The 17,297-nt window shown below is 45.8% G+C and overlaps 1 protein-coding gene across 12 annotated transcripts in view; it reads left to right on the top strand.

The window, feature by feature from the left end:
- DENND1A (DENN domain containing 1A) overlaps window positions 1-17,297 on the top strand; it is a 543,199-nt gene that overhangs the window by 366,433 nt on the left and 159,469 nt on the right. For all 12 annotated transcript variants that reach the window (XM_073021910.1, XM_008006322.3, XM_008006314.3 and 9 more), the window contains one exon: window positions 1,593-1,718. In XM_073021910.1, coding sequence (XP_072878011.1) covers window positions 1,593-1,718 — 126 coding nt within the window. The remainder of the gene's footprint in view (window positions 1-1,592; window positions 1,719-17,297) is intronic.

Raw genomic sequence — 17,297 nt, 5'->3', positions numbered from 1 at the left:
TAAGATGAAGGAAAAAAATCCCTTCAGGCCCCTGCCTTTCTCTCCAGCCTCATTTCAAGCCATATTCCCCTCATTTTCTCCACTGAAGCCAGGGTTCTTTCTGTTCCCTGAACTCTTCTGCACTGCAGGGCCTTTGCACGCCACTCCCCATACTTAGCATGTGGTGCTCTCCCCTCTTTGCTGAGTTAACCACGCTCACCCATCCTTCAGATCTTAGTGCAAGCCTGTTGCCCTCCAGGAAGCCTTCCTTGACCCCCTAGACAAGCTCTATTACAGGCTTGTCACAGTAGCAATGCCACATGCATTCCTGTTTTTCTCACTAGAATGTCAGCTGAATGAGGGCAAGACCCCTGTGTAGTTTCATTGTATCCCTTGTATTCCCAACGCCCAACATAGTCCTAGGTACACAGGAAATAATAAATACTTGTTGAGTGAATGAATAACTCAGGGTCACCACGTTGCACAGTTCCAGGGGCTCCTCTTATGTGGAACGCAGCATGAAAGGTGTGCTGTGAAGCGTGGCACCTTGAGATGAATGAAACGCGTGTTAGAAATAGTCCAGGAAGCTTGATGTTGAGGGCAACAGCCACCATGTCACACAGTCTTTCCTACATTGTTTTTTATGTCTCACTTTCAGGAGAATCTTTATTCATTTGACCAACGGGTTTGTTTGTAGTACATGGACCTGTGAAATCTCACAGCCTTCATATTTCCCTCTTTGCTTTGGCTCCTGGGAGACTTTTAAGTCAAATTCAAGCCCATTTCTAGCCACCATATAAGACCTGATGGCTTACATTTATATACCAAATCTATTACCTGCTTCTTTGCCCATTATCATCCCTTACAAATATTTTGTTTTAACCTCTTGAGTATGTGTCTGTTAGTATAAGCTGCCACACTTCCTTTAGAGTATTATGTGTGAGAAATATAAATAAGCCTTTATTCTAACATTTGTAAGTAGCTTTAAGAGGGTATAGAATAAGAACTGAAAGTCTGAGTTTGGGCTCAGACTACAAGACTTTGATTGGAATGTGGCCATGTCTTGAGTTTGTTCCTAGGTATGTAGCCTAGCCTCCCTGAGGCTGTTTTACCCTTGTAAGATGGGAACATTAATCCCTTCCTCACCGGATTGTTAAATTAACTAAATTGTAAAATATATGCAAAAGTGCTTACCTGGCATGGAGTAAGTCATTAAAAATGGTTTTTGTTTTTATTAGACATGTTCTAATAGGAACAACATTCATTTAAATTTCAAAAAGATGCCCTAATTCTGAACACTTTTTTTTTTTTTTTTTTTTTTGAGACTGAGTTTCACTCTGTTGCCCAGGCTGGAGTGCAATGGCGTGATCTCAGCTCACTGCAGCCTCTGCCCCCCGGATTCAAGTGATTCTCCTGCCTCAGCATCCCAAGTAGCTGGGATTACAGGCGTGTGCCACCGCACCCGACCTGAACACATTTTTGTCCTTCCAGTAACTGAGGTATCAAACGGATCCTGCCATCCGTAGGATCTTCCAGGGCTCCATATATAGTGAACTTAGCCACCCCACTTTGACCCTGTCCTCAACCTGTGTTTTCTTTCTCTCCATCACCAGATCTCTTCCCTGAAGAACAGGCTGAAAAAGGTCTCCACAACCACTGGGGATGGTGTGGCCAGAGCGTTCCTCAAGGCCCAGGCCGCTTTCTTCGGTAGCTACCGAAACGCTCTGAAAATCGAGCCGGTGAGTAGCCGTAGCATGTCACAGAGCCTGTGTTTGATCAGGGCTGAGAAGCATACCTCAGGGGCCACAAGAAATGCCATGATCCTTCTGGTTTTCGGATTCACCTAGAAAAGCATGTGTGTGTTTGTGCTGGGGGACAGTGTACTCCCCTTGCCATACCTCTCAGCACAAGGAGGCTGTGCTATCATATGTGAGACCCTGGCTGCTCCAGGGGCTGTTACGCCCTGTGCACCACCCTAGACAGTAAGCCCCAGCCGTGTGTCAGATCCAGCGCCAGTCCCCTCACACTCACCTGCTTTCCTTGGGGCTTCACAGTGCACCTGTGCAGCAGAGATGATCAGCTCCACTTTACAAATGAGGGAGCCAAAGCTCAGGGAAGAGAAACAACTTAGCCCGGAAAAGCCAGATGGCCCCAGAGCCCCTGCTTTCCCACTGGGCCTCTCCACCCTTGTTCTTTCGAGGGACCGCCCCTCCACGCTTGAGAAAGCAGAGCCTCCTGGGTCTCATGCCTCATGGCTCCTGCGAGGGTTCTTGGTGTTAGTGGTCACAGTGAGGACCGGGAAGTGACTTCGCCCACCTCTGGCCCTTCCCCCTTCCCCTGCCTGCCTCATGAGGTGACTCGTGATTGCAAGGATGTGAAGACACCAGGTCTTCTCTGAAACCAAGGACAGTAACAGTCCTCTTAGCTTCAGAGAGAAACTCTTGCTTGCTGTTTCTCTCCTCGGCCTACTCTTGGCCTTCTGGCTGAGGAGAATGCAGGAATTGGCCTAGGGACCTGGGTCACCCTGTAGAGGGGAGAATGTTGGAGGGAAACCCTGCTGACAGGTCTGTTCTCCCAAGAGCACAGGGCTGCCTTCGTCTCGAGCGGGTGAGTGACACTGTCACACCCAGCCTCGTCGGAGTTGGAATTGGAGTCGGAATTGGAGTCGGATGTGAGGGACACTGGCTGCACTGCCCATAGGCCGGGGCTGTTTGTTTCTATTTTTACTTTAACCTGTAGCATTTAATTAGATCAAATGACAAAAGTTGAGGGGATGTGAGGCAATGTATTCTCTGTAGAAATTCTGAGCATGAGCAGGGGTCACACTTCCTCATAAGCCACAATTACACATTGATAAGTGTCTTTACTGCTCTGACTCTGTCGTGTATTCAAGTAAAACACAAAGAATAACAGCAAACACCTTGTTTCCCCGTCATCCAGGACCTGCTCTCTGTGAAGTGGCCAGGGCAGTGGGTGCTCAGGAAGCAGCGTCCTAACCCCACCCTCCTCCTCCTTTTTATCCGTCTGGCACTTAGGCCTTACTCTCTAGGCTGCCTGAGCTTTGGACAGTGTCATCGTCACTGTGTGCTCACATAGCAGAAGGGGTGCACTCTCTTTTTGCTTCCTGAGATGTATTTCCCTTAGATTTTTTGAAAGCCCTTCAGCTTAAAGCCAGTTCTTGATAGTGTCCTGCTAGTGTCAGAGTGACGTGGCTCTGATTACTTGTCACGATCTTGGTCCAGCCAAACCAATCAGGGTCAAAGCAGTGACAGCTGGCACAATTCAAGGAAAATACTGTTGTCTTCCCCCGTTTAAAATGGGAATGAATAGGACAACTGGCCCAATCCTTTGCTTGGGTTGCTGGGAACGGACAGACTTGAAGTATTTTCACTCTTGCAATGATCTCATTGTTGGCATGTGTGCATCTGGAATCCAAAGGCAGCTGAAGCTCGGGGCATATTGCTGCTGCAGGATCTGGGCACGGGCTGCTCCACGGGAGGAGTTTATCGTCGTACTTGCACATGGCGCTGGAAGGCACTGGATTTAAGGACAGAAGCCCTGGAGTTTCAAGCCTGGCTCTGCACTTCTTAGCTGTCTAAAAGTTGAGCAAGCCACTTAATCCATTTAAACTTCAGTTTCTTCACCTGTGAAATGAGGCTAAGCCTCTGCCTATCCTTCCTGAGGATCTACTGAGCCATAACACATTTCATCAGGAAGGTGAAACTTGAACTGGGTCTGATGAGTAAGGTTTGGAAAAAGAGAAAGGAGCATCCCTTCCTAGAGTGGGGGTGGAGGTAACTGAGGAAGCAAAGGCTTGGAGGCAGGTTCCCTCATAGCCAGTGAGTGGACCATTTTGTTTGAAGCGATTGGGTGGGGAGATGGGGCTGCAGGAGAGGATAGAGCCAAATTTGGCAGAGCCTTGGATGCTACACTAAGAGAGTGAACTTGACCCTGTGAGGAGTGTAAGTTTTTGAGCAGAAAGGTGACATGACTGAAGTTACCTTTGAGCAGTAGTACAGTGATGGGCTGAAAGGAGAGCTGGAGGCAGAGAAACCAGTTAGAGGAGTGTTACGGGAACTCAGAATAGAGCCCTGGGTAGCTCAACCAGAAACAGGGACCATGAAAGAAGTAGCAAGATTCAGCAATAAATCAAATATGGGAGATGAACAGCAAGAAGTGTCAAAATGTCTCCCAAGATTTGGAGCCTAGGAGAGGATGAAGACACCCCTTGAAGACAAACGGAATGCTTAATACCAGGGTGTTCACAGTAGCAGCATTCCCTATGGTAAAACTCTGGAGTATGCTGAGTATCCATATTAGGTAACTAGTGAAATAAATTAAAGTCCATCTTATGATAGAATATTATGTAGCCATTAAAACTATCACCTTAGAGATAACATGATGAGTTTAGATGGAGACATGGCACTTGTCCTTGAATGTAAGCTGCTATTCAGTCATAAGATGTATTATTAGTTTATGTACCATTAAGAAAGGGAAAAGAGTGGTGCCAATTATAACTGAAGGATGCCACCGATTATAAGACACATCCAGATTTCAGAAATGTTACAATGGGAAGTAATTTTCATCTTAGAATCAATGAAATATGGCAGACCTGTCAGCCTTTCAGTCCCATTCATCTGTCCTACAATGGCTTTTTTCCGTAAGGTGGAGAAGGAAACCAGAAGACCTGGAATTTTCCAACCAAGCTTCAAGCCAAGGTCATCACCAAGTCACCTAGATGGTTTTTAAACTATAGATTTAGTTTTGGCAAATTCTCCCCTTCTAAAATATGAGGTGACAACATTCCCCACGTAAGATTGCTTGGGGCAGCCAGGCATGGTGGCACGTTCAAGACCAGCCTGGGCAATATACAGAGACCCAATCTCCACAAAAAATAAATTAGGTGGGTGTGGTATCACGTGCCTGTGGTCACAGCTACTTGGGAGGCTGAAACAGGAGGATTGCTTCAGCCCAGGAGTTCAAGGCTGCAGTAAGCCAAGATGGTGTCACTGCATTCCAGCCTGGGCAACAGAGTGAGAACCTGTCTCTTAAAAATGTTTAGGGGATTAGTTTAAAATAATGACTGCAAAGTACATGTGAGCCCGAGAAACAGGGAGGAGGCATTGGCTGCATCAGTGGGGAGGATGGTGCCTTGAGTGAGCCTACCAGGGTGCATGCAACACAGTGCTGACTCCCTCCCCACGGCCGCTTGTCTTTCAGTTGTTTCTCTGGTTATAAAAATAGGACCTGCTCTTTGTAGGCTGGACGCAGTAGCTCACACCTGTAATCCCAACACTTTGGGAGGCCGAGGCAGGTGGATCACAAGGTCAAGAGATTGAGAACATCCTGGCCAACATGGTGAAACGCCGTCTCTATTAAAAATCCAAAAATTAGTTGGGCATGGTGGCGCGCGCCTGTAGTCCCAGCTACTCAGTAGGCTGAGGCAGGAGAATCACTTGAGCCCGGGAGGCAGAGGTTGCAGTGAGCCAAGATCACGCCACTTTATTCCAGCCTGGTGACAGAGCAAGACTCGGTCTCAAAAAAATAAAAGAACACCTGTTCTTTGTAAAAAAATGTTTGGAGTAACAGGACTAGAAATGAGAAAGCACCACCCATAATCCTATCGTCACGAGGTAGGTGAGATACAGCTGTGGCAGGTTTCCATCTAGGTTCTAGAATTTTTCGTTTCTTTTGTTTTTCCATTTTGGGATTTTGGTTTTTTAACTTTCTTGTAGGCAGATGAGATATGCCTGAGAAAGCAATCCAGTATCCTAGTTATTAATAATTTTTTTTGCCTTTTAGTTTGTGTAAGCATTTTTCACACCACATAGAATCTCCTTTTAGACATCATTGACAGTGGCTGAGCAGAGCCTATCAGGTGACCCTTGTGGTTACCAACCCTGGCCATGGATTAGAAGCACAGGGGAATGAGGGGTGGTGGGGGGGGCTTTTAAAAAGGCAAATGTCCAGGCCCTCCTCAGAGATTTCTGTCAAGTTCCTGTGATCTGAAATCAGAGCCAAGGCCCACCATGTTTTCCTAGTGCTAGTCTTGTAAAAAAAATTATTTTACTATTTTATTATTATTATTATTTTGAGGGTCTCACTCTGTTGCCTAGGCTAGAGTGGCATGGTCATGGCTCATGGCAGCCTCAACCTCCCACGCTGAAGTGATCCTCCCACATCAGCCTCCCATCTAGCTGGGACTACAGGTGCATGCCACTGAACTCAGCTAATTTATTTTTAATTTTTGTAGAGACAAGGTCTTGCTATGTTGCCCAGCTGATCTCCAACTCCTGGGCTTGAGTGATCCTCCAGCCTCAGACTCCCAAACTGTTGAGATTACAGGCATGAGCCACCATGCCCGGCATGCTGGTTTTTTTTGATTGTCAGTAATGTTTCATGATTTTAAACCACACTGTGCTAAACATCTTTATATAAATCTTCATGCATGGTTTGAATTATTTTCTTAGGCAGATTCCTTGACATGGATTTACTGGGTCAACGGATGTGAGTCCATTTAAAGCCTTTGGCACATAAGGTGAGGGAGAAAGCTGGTGAGCAGACACAGGGGAATGTCTGCAGGGAATGGCCCCTGAGGTGGGTGCCAGGGCAGGGCCTGAGAACCATAGGTCCCTGAGGGCAGAGAGAGCCTGCAGGGTAGAAGGCCAGGTATGTGGAGGCCACGCAGGGCAGCCCAGCTGCAGCGCTACCAGCCCCTCTGGCTCGCCTGTGCTCACTGCTTCGTAATGCTTCCACAGCAGCACTCACCATGCAGGGTCCTGGGGTACTGCCCATACAGGTGGGGGAGGTGGAGGTGGGGTCATGGTTGTTAAGTTACTGCAGAGTCACAGTGTTGTGTTTTGTTGGAAACAGGAAACATGAGGGACCTAAGCGGGCTCCTCTCTGCTCTGCTTCTGCCTCCCAGGACCCTGAGCAGTTATTCACCTCTCCAATCCTCAGTTTCCCTTCCATAAAGTGGATGTGTAATCGCCTCCTTGCAGGAGTGTAGTGAGGCTTAAATAAGCCCAGTACAGTGCCTGTCCTGATGGCCCTGGCAAAATGGGCATGGCCCTGGCCCTCACCCACCCTCCGTCTGAGGAGGACCCTGCCAGCCTGGAGCCCATTGGAGGACAGCTCCAGTCCGTGTCCTGCCTGACTCTGTGAGGAGGGGTCAAGTTCTGGCCTGAGAAGCAGAGGTGGGCATCTCCTCCTCTGCAGTCACATGCGAAGACCTTTTCCCTGGCTCAGAACTCCCTTGAGATTTTTATCACCACCTTGGTCTCTCTCGCTGTCTCTCTTTCCTAATGAGAAAATTCAGAATGCAGCTGACTAGGGGACTCCTGAGCTTTGTTTTCTTTACCGGGTCCAGAAGGAAGGAGGAAGGGGGCCGCTTGTTGAGGCCCAGCTCTGTGCCAGGAGCTAGGCTGCTCCTCCCCATCTGTGCCTTCTGCAGGTCTGTTGGGGAGGCTGGGTGCCCAGCCCAGGGCGGGGAGGGCCTGTGTTGGCTCCCTGGTGGTGTGTGTCTTCACACACCAGGTGAATTATTCCAAAGGACTCTCTCAGGGTCAGAAACTGAGATGCCAGGGGTGTCTAGTCACTGCCAAGTTCACCTCAGTGGTCTCCCACAGGGTCAGCACTCAGTTCAACTCCAAGTTGCTTCCCATCCGTGCTCTCAGTAATTCCCCATCCCAGCCCCTCACTAGCCCTTTACACACGGTGGATGGAGCGGAGGCTGCAGTGATTCCTAGGAAGCAGCAGAGCCAGCAGACAACCTCCAAACCCAGGTTCCCGCCACCACATCCTCCCGCCTGTCTTTGTTCTAGTTTCCACATGTTCCGTGTTAGTAACTCTCTGCATTTCCAGTGCCAGGCACAGGTCATGGCACTGTATGTAGGTATCAGTGAGTATATTTTGGAATAATAGATGGGAGAATGGGTGAAGGAAATTAGGGAACAGGGAAGCATTTGAGGCAGGGGGACTGCCCTCGGCCTCTGTTTGGTGCATACACATTGCATCCTGTCCTATCTTTGGTCTTCAGAGGTTGCTGCTTCCTGATAGAGGGGAGGGTGTCTGCAAATCACAAAGGCATGTGACCCATTTTTCAGTCACCTGGAGAAAATCAGATGCAAAGCCCAAGATATTTAACAATATCAGCCAAACCAACTTGTCCTTCTCGACTTAAATGACAGAGCCACAAGCAGCCAGGCAGCCCCATCCGGAGAAACCCCCTTTATCCATGTCAAGCGGCAGCCCAGGCTCCAGCTCATTTATTTAGGCCTTTCTTGCTCTCTGACACGCCTCCTAGCAGTTGCCAGGCAACTCTGGGAGTAGCAGTGTGTGTTAGGGATTAACTAGTTAGGGCTGGGGTCCTTTTTGGCAAGAAGGGGATAAAAGACAAATGAGTTTAATTGCTAGGCCAAGGGTCCTTTCTCTGCATGGTAGAAGATTGCAACTTTTGGAGGATATGTATAGCAGTATGGTTCTAAAATTTGCCTTGAATGTTCCTCCTTTCTAGAGAGAACGAAAGAATTTTTTAAGGAATCTTTTACCTCCTTTGTTTAAAATTATATCATCAGGAAATCTGAATAAGGCTAATACACCCCCTTTGAAACACATTTCACACACACTGGTCTCAGTTTTAAAGAACTTTTGCAGATAGATTTGTGTGCTTTCAATTCATCCCCTTTTCTGCTTAGAGTTTCTTATTTCATAGCCCATGCTGCATGACAGTGCATGTGAGGGTGCCTCTCCCCATGTCTGGCCCACTGCAGGCCCTTGGTATATGTTAGGTTAAAGAGCAAAAGCCATGGGTATTGGCGTTTAAAGATGCGTCCTCTTCTGTGCCAGTGTCCGTGGAAAGGCCAGTGTAGGTGGAGCACTATGGGAGCTGTTTATTCAGCTAGCTTGTGTGATCCTCTCCGGGCCAGCCTGCTAGCTGGGCTTCCCCAAGATAAAGGGAACAGAGCTACTGCCCGCAGGGAACGAATGCGGGCAGCAACCAACTCACTCTGGTCCCACTTGCTTAGTTCATCCCAAGAGGCCAGCTTCCAGATTCAGCTGTGGGTACACTGGCATCATCCACCTTATAGCCCATGATTTTGCCCATGATTCTGCTGAGTCATATTTATCCACCTAAAACCCCTTGAGGACGCAGAAGTTAAGATAAAAGCAGATTGATAGCCTGGCTTTCAAGGATGAATGCACGAGGTTGTGTTGGAGCAGGTTGGAAAAACACCACATATATCTGTGTCCTGGTTGAGTAACCCTGTTGATCTCATGTTGTTTTTGAAAAAAAATAAAAACTGTTTTCTGATTTCTTTTTGGTGTAATGGAAAATAGAAAAATATTTTTAAGGTAGTAAAATCAAAACAGCACCATAGTCCCACTGATTTTTACTACATATGCCTTTTGTATTTACTGTTTATTTTTTCATTAGGCAAAGGGTTTACATAGCTACAACCAAATCTCAGTTAAAAGCTAGTTTCCCCTGCCCCACCTTTTAACAAGCTATCATATGCATCTTTACATAGCTGCAGAATATTCCATCAAGTGTAACTACCATAATTTCCATAACCAGCCTCCCATGTTGGACCTTTAGGTTGTTTCCAATCTTTTGATATTAGAAGTAATACTCCACTAAACATCTTTGTGAGTAAAGCTTTGAAATGCTGTGTTTCAAAGCCTTCTGAGTGGAAGAACTGAGTCTGTGAGCAGGAGCCTGACTGTGGGGGCCAACTTGTCACAGCGTCTCAAGGAAGCAGATTTCGGTTGACTCAGCCTCACGGTGGCTCGAGATGGAAAAAGAATGAAGAACCCTTGATGGGTGGGAGGGTGCACACTCCCTGCCCTCCACACAGACGAGCAGAGGATTCCCAGAACACACATAAGGGATGTGACTAATTTGTCTGTGCCTCCATCTTGTGCTAAACATAGGTTTGAGGAACCTTAAGACACTGTGTACAGTACAGCAAGATGAGAGATAAGGAGGCAAGGAAAGCGGGGGAAAGGAAACTGCATGACGCCTGGAAGGGACTGGTGTGTGTATGCAGCTGTGTGTCTGCGCGAGGCTCTGTGACCACACAGGTTGGCAGTGGTGGAGCTGGGACTCACCCCATCACACCCAGGTCTGTCTAAAGAGCCCATGCTTTAAGGAAAAAAAAACTGTGATAAAAAATACATATAATATAAAATGTGCTATTTTAACCATTGTTAAGTATATAGTTCATTGGCATGAATGGCATTCGCAGTGTGCAACCATCACCACTATCTATTTGCAACATTGTTAATCACGCCCAACGGAACCTCTATATCCACTGAGCAAGAACTTCTCATTTTCCTTTCCCCCAGCCCTTAGTAACCTCTAGTCTACTTTCTGTCTCTGAATTTGCCTATTCTAGATAGTTCATAGAAGCGGAATCATTCAATATTTGTCCTTTGCCTGGCCTATTTTGGTAGCATCTTGTTTACCAGCTTCATCCATGTTATAGCATGCATCGGAACTTCAGCCCTCTTTAAGACTGAATAATATTCCACTATCTGTATGTACCATATTTTGTTTATCCACTCACTTGTTAATGGACACCTGGGTGGTTTCTATGTTTTGGCTGTTATGAGTAATACTGCTGTGAATGTGTGTGTGTGATTAATAGTTTGGACACCTGCTTGCAAGTCATTTGGTTACATACCAAGAAGTGCAGTTGTGGGTCATCTGGTAATTCTACGTTTAACTTATTGAGGGACCTCCAAAATGTTTTTCAGACAGAGCCTGTGCTTTTGTTAAGTGGGTAGCAGTGTGTCTGGGAAGCATGAATATGGACCCAAGAATATCTGTAGGAAAAGTCTATGAAACATTTGTTTTATTTTCCAGTATATTTTAGGCAAGTGGATAAGAAATTATAGCCAAAACCTACAGGCCCGAGCTAAGCAGATGCATTGATGGGGGAGTGTAAACTGGACTGCAGAAGGATCTGGTAACTTACTAGTTAAGGTTTTTTCCCCATTTTAGTGGTCATCTGAAGTCAAAATCATGTCCTGGGAATGAAGCAAGGATAAGGGGAGGTGCTTCTTCCCCAGGACTTCAGGGACCATCACTATAGCTCTGTGGCTCTAAGTGGCTAAGGATCCCACCGAATGTGATGGAAGGAGTATGGCCTTTGGAATCACCTGGGTTTTAATTCTGGCTCTGTCATCTACTAGAAGATGACTCTGGAAGTCACTTCACCACCCTGAGACTCACTTTTCTTGTGTGTAGAATGTAAATAATGCTTACCTGGTAGGACTGTTGAGAAAAATAGCAATAATATGCACCAAACACCAGCATAGTGCCTTGCTGATAGTAGATGTTAACTAAATGATAGTGACCATCCCTGGGTGACAAAGTAAAGGAGGAAGAGAAAGACGAGACCGCCACATTTTAGAATAGTGGTGTCCATACTTGTTCAGCAAGTGTCCAAGAACCTGGCGCCATGCAAAACACACTGAAATTATTCTGGCCCATTTAATTCTTTCTGTTGAACTAATTGTGAAAGTATGGCTTTTATCTCAAATGATACATAAAAGATTTGAAATAAATCACATATTTAATTACTTCCTTTAATATTTATTTGTTATTTATTCATTTTACTGCCCACCAGCACTTATAGACAAATAGGGGTGGTAGGTACCAAGGGTTGAAAATTAGAGTCATTTAAAAAATTACAATCAGGTGTTTTGTTTGTTTGTTTTTGTTTTTGTTTTTGTTTGACATGGATTTTCACTCTTGTTGCCCAGGCTGGAGTGCAATGGCGAGATGTCGGCTCACCACAACCTCCGCCTCCCAGGTTCAAGCGATTCTCCTGCCTCAGCCTCCCGAGTAGCTGAGATTAAAGGCATGCACCACCACGCCCAGCTAATTTTGTATTTTTAGTAGAAACAGGTTTTCTCCATGTTGGTCAGGCTGGTCTCAAACTCCCAGCCTCAGGTGATCTGCCTGCCTCGGCCTCCCAAAGTGCTGGGATTATAGGCGTGAGCCACCATACCTGGCCCTACAGTCAGTTTTGTAAATGCATAAGAGAAAATATAATTGAGACTTATTTCATCAAAACATTTATTGCCTATTGAGAAAAGATGACCATCGTTCAATATTGGCACCAAATCTCACTGTCCATGTCACAGGGATGCTGATGTTGTTCAGAACCCAGTTTGAGAGTCTTGTTACCTTGGAGTCACACAATAAATGATCAATGAACTGGGAACCATTGTTCTAGAAGTAGACTGCCCAAGTAAAAAGTAGCTCTCTAAGTGAGAGAAGATGGGAACTAGCAGGAAATCCAGTTAAACAGTATTATCAATCTCAACTGAATGATTTCAAAGAGCATAACTGAATATGATCAAAATGAAATTCCCATATGTTCTGAAATACTTGAAAAATAAAACACAGCTAGTGTATCTTGCACCATCCTGGAGGAATTCTAGGCTTTAACTTGATCTCATTTAATAATCTTGGCTCCTTTCTTACTTTGCTCCTTTAAAGTGTGGGGCCATGTTTTATACACATTGATGTCCCTCACATAGTCTGGTAAGTAGGTGCTCATTAAATGTTTGTTGACTGACTGGATGAACAAATGAATGACTGATAGCTCTTTCCCCATGGTATACATCAGAAAGGCTGGTGGTCATATTTCAGTGTAGCACTATAGAGATACTTAGTTTTAAAACATATCAGCTGCAGCTTCATCTTAGAACCTGAGAGGAATAAGCCACACAAACACCACATCATGAATGTGGAAATGTAAAGCGAAGGCACAGCCCAGCAGCTGCATGGTGGCTAACCACAGGCATTTAGGGTTCGGGAGGATCATCTCCTGCAGAATTGTCATGTCCAGTAAATATTCTCTTCTAGTTAGAAGTATATAAGAGAGAACTATAGTCATGGATTAAACTGAAGCCACCGTGGCAGTTTTAGATACCCTATTTTTGTGGAAGCAGTGGCAAAGAGAAATGGTTGCTGTTACTGGTGTTTTAAAATCAGATGTTCTCACTTTAGGGTCTTTCACTTTTTCAGTGAGACTCTGAAAAGGAAATCTTTCTGATCCATTTTCAAACAGTGATAGATAACATTTGACAATTTGCAGCCTGAAATGGTGCTAAGTGACTTCATATGCATAGCTAGACTATGAACTTCTTTTTTTTTTTTTTTTTTTTTGAGACGGAGTCTCGCTCTGTCGCCTAGGCTGGAGTGCAGTGGCCGGATCTCAGCTCACTGCAAGCTCCGCCTCCCGGGTTTATGCCATTCTCCTGCCTCAGCCTCCTGAGTAGCTGGGACTACAGGCGCCCGCCACCTCGCCAGGCTAGTTTTTTGTATTTTTTTTTTTTTAGTAGAGACGGGGGTTTCACCGTGTTAGCCAGGATGGTCTCTATCTCCTGACCTCGTGATCCCCCCGTCTCGGCCTCCCAAAGTGCTGGGATTACAGGCTTGAGCCACCGCGCCCGGCCTAGACTATGAACTTCTTAAGAACAGGAGTTCTTGGGGCCAGGCACGGTAGCTCACACCTGTAATTCCAGCACTTTGAGAGGCCGAGGCAGGCAGATCACGAGGTCGGGAGATCTAGACCATCCTGGCTAACACAGTGAAACCCCGTCTCTACTAAAAATACAAAAAATTAGCCGGGCGTGGTGGCGGACGCCTGTAGTCCCAGCTACTCGGGAGGCTGAGGCAGGAGAATGGCGTGAACCCGGGAGGCGGAGCTTGCAGTGAGCTGAGGTCGCACCACCGTACTCCAGCCTGGGCGACAGAGCGAGACTCTGTCTCAACAAAAAAAAAAAAGAAAAAAAAAAAAGGAGACAGCAGATCTTATTCTTATGCCCCCAGTGCACAGTCGATGGAGGAATGGTGGATTATGATATCCATGATGATTCGAGGAGACAGTTGTGTTGATTTTATCCCCACACTCAGTTCTTGGATATATATCTACACTGATTTCCTGTGAGGTGCAGTTGTATTCCCTGAAATATATGATTATATCACATTCAGGCTTAGGCTACCCTTCCATGAGAAAATTGAAGCCTTCTCCAGAAGGCAGTGGAATGTCATGTTTACTCATGTATCCTTGGCACAGAGCCTGATACATAGAAGGTGCTCAGTAGGATGTGAATGAATGAAGTTCTCATAGTTCTTAATTATAATGTCCTGAGTTGTTTGGGAGTTATAAAACAGCTTTGTTAAGTAAATCATTAAGACCTGAAGTCTTAAGGAAAAGAACAGCATTTGTTATATGCTAGGCTCTCTCTCTCTTTCTGTCGTCTCTCTCTCTCTGTCTCTCTCTATATATATAGAGAGAGAGCCCCTTTTTATAGCCCCTCTGTGGAGAGCATGGCACAGCCCCATTTTACTGATGAGAAACTGAGGCTGGGAAAGATTATGTCACTTTTTAAGAAGTGGCAGAGGAGGATTGGCCCCTCATCTGCCTGGTTCTGATGACCATGCTCTCTGACCGCACTGCACAATGGTGATTACCATATGGTTCATATTACACGCGATTTGAGGGCATTTCGGAAGAAAACTGAGCTGGTTCCCTCTTAGGAGTCAATTTCTCTAATCTATACAAGTATTTCTTGACAAATACAGGTTAAACTAACACCATTTATAAATTATTTTGCAAGGGGGAAATGTCAAAATTGTATATATCTTTTTTAAAACATTCCTTTAATAGATAATTTTAATTGCCTAATATTTTGTTGTTTAAATATTTGATATTTGTAGTGATAATGGGATGAAAACTTAAAATGCTGGAAGTGCAGCCCTCCCTCCTCTTTTCCTGGGCTGACACCTAGTGGTTGGCGTTCTCACAGCAGTGTTAATCCATATTTCTTGTTGGTTGTTTTTCAGCTGACGTTAGGATTTTACAAAAGCAAGTTATTGACATCATAATAAAAGTAGCCACATTCATATGAAGTTTATTTATTAGGGATTGTATAACAATGGAACTTTGATTTATAGTGAATTTTAAGTCTGTTATAATCAAGCCTTGTTAGCACAACATGGAACAAGCATTCGAAATCTTTCAATAGTGGTCCCCACTGCAGACCTGACCAGGGCACTGACTTGCACACACGGACAAACAAGACCTGGTCACTGTTAAAGACAGTGAGAGGCAGAGAAGGAAAGGAAGCAGAGAGTTGCAATAAGGGGTGGGAACTGCTGTAGTAGAATGTGCAGGCTGGGAGACATTTCAGCACAGGGCTAATCACTGCAGATTGGGTGCTGAGGGGAAGCTTCCCAGGGATGGATGTGTCTGGAATGAGGCCTTACAGGAGGAATAGGAGCTCCCTGGGAGCAGGGGGCAGGAAGTAGCATATGCAGAGGCAAGCGGCCTTGAAAGCACATGGCAGGGTTGGGTACTGCCAGTGCCCCTGTGACCGGAGCACGGACAGAAGAGGCGTGGCTGAGGACAAAGCAGAGGAGTGGTCAGTGTCCAGGCTGTAAGAGACCATGTTGGCCACTGCAGGATTCAGCACTAATATCATAAGCCAGCATTTCCAGAACCCTGTTCCTTGAAATATTAGACCCAAAAATGTTGATATATTTTCTGATCCCATAGAATTCGGAATTGTTACATTTTACACCTACTGTAACTTTTGAAATATAATAACAATGTATACTACTGAAGCCCAGCTGTAAAGAAATCCAGATCACTTTGTTTAACCCAGCATTTTTCAGAAGGCCATTTCCACAAAATACCTATTAGCATTCCATGCATCTAGTACTCCTCACAGCAGTTTAGGAAGCACTGCTAGAGCTAATGGCTGATGGTTACGTTTTCTTGCTCTGAGACCGTGGAATTAGGATGCCAGCTGGGTTCATTCTACCCGTTCCATGGCTGTGCGTCTCAAAAACAGAAAAGCACATTCTTTTTCCAAAGCATTTCTTGTCTGGCCAGACAGAGGTTTGGGGCCAACAGGTGGTCTTGAGACACAGAGCTGAGCCACCATTCGGCTTTCCCAGCTCAGCAGGCTGCTCTACGTGGTCCTCTAGGTCCAGCAGCTTAATCAGTGTGTCAGTCAGGATCTAAGGACAACAGAGACTACTTGCAATGTTTACAACAGAGGGGAAATCATGCAAGGAAGTGGTTACACAGGTGATGGCGGAGCTGAAATCCAGAAGAAGACAGGGAGGCAATCCAGAGATTCGTAACAGCCGAGGTGGTGTTCCGGAGGCCAGAGGCCAGGGTCGCTTGACCACAGCTGGTCCCTGTGGGTCTGTGCAGTAGGTGCTTGAGTCAGGGAGGAGGTGAACCATTGCTACACAGCCCACCCAAGCAGAGAAAGCGTGAAGGGATACTCAAGCTTTTCCCTTCCATTCTCCTCCTCCTAATCTCTCGCTGGTGCCTTGCATGGGCCAAACCAAGCGGAAACCAGCTGATCTGGGAGCCCGGGGAACTCAGTGTGCAAAGGTCACCCTCCTGTCTGTAGAGAGCAGAGCAGAAAAGTGGGGTGAGTCTGAGGTCAAGCAGGCTGAGAACCAGCACTGCCAGATCCCAGAGAGTAAGGCTATTTGGCGACCACCCGCCCCGCCCCGCCCCCCCCCACCCCCCGCATCCCTTCCCCAGACCAATGAATAGCATAATGAAGTGAAAGACCCCTTGACTTGAAGTTAGACTTGATGCTAACCTGGACTCTGCCTTTTCTAAGCTGTGTGACTCTACACAAGTTACTATACCTTTCCAAACCCTATTACCTCAACTATACAATAGGTAAGAGATTCTCGAATTAAACGATACCTTCATAGAGCTTCTTTGACATGTGTCTGGCTGGTTTCTATTTTATAATGAAATAAGAACGAGGTATTTAAAACTTTATGGGCTTAGCCTGGAGCTAACAGGAATGTCAGAAATTCACATATGTTGATTGACTACCCCCCAAACTTCAGTGAATTTGCTGACGCTTTATTAGCTACCAATTATTATCTAGTAGATGTCTAATTTCTTAATATATTCTCTTTCTGGAGGCATATGTGTAGAGGAAAGCTTGCAAAGTGTTCGATGGAGTATTTGAGTGTTGAAGAGGCACCATGTGTGCACTGTAGTTTGGTACAGGCTAAAGAAGGTTGAGATTCCAGGAGAGCTACTTCTTCAGAGCTATGAAACTTTGGGAAGCCCTCCCTCCTCCCTGAACCGCAGATTTTTCATTTGTTAAGTGGGGATAAAAATGCCACCTTCATAAAATTGTTTTCAGAATTAAATGCAATGGCAGATGGGAAGTCCTCATCCTCTGTGCATCTTTCCTGCCCTCCACAGCAAACTTTTTATCCAGCGAATGCCCAATTCACCAGCAGTCACATT

Source organism: Chlorocebus sabaeus, chromosome 12 (genome assembly GCF_047675955.1).
Source record: "Chlorocebus sabaeus isolate Y175 chromosome 12, mChlSab1.0.hap1, whole genome shotgun sequence".
Lineage (NCBI taxonomy): Eukaryota > Metazoa > Chordata > Mammalia > Primates > Cercopithecidae > Chlorocebus > Chlorocebus sabaeus.
The sequence above is the reverse complement of the archived record's forward strand: the minus strand, read 5'-3'. Positions and strand labels throughout refer to the sequence as shown.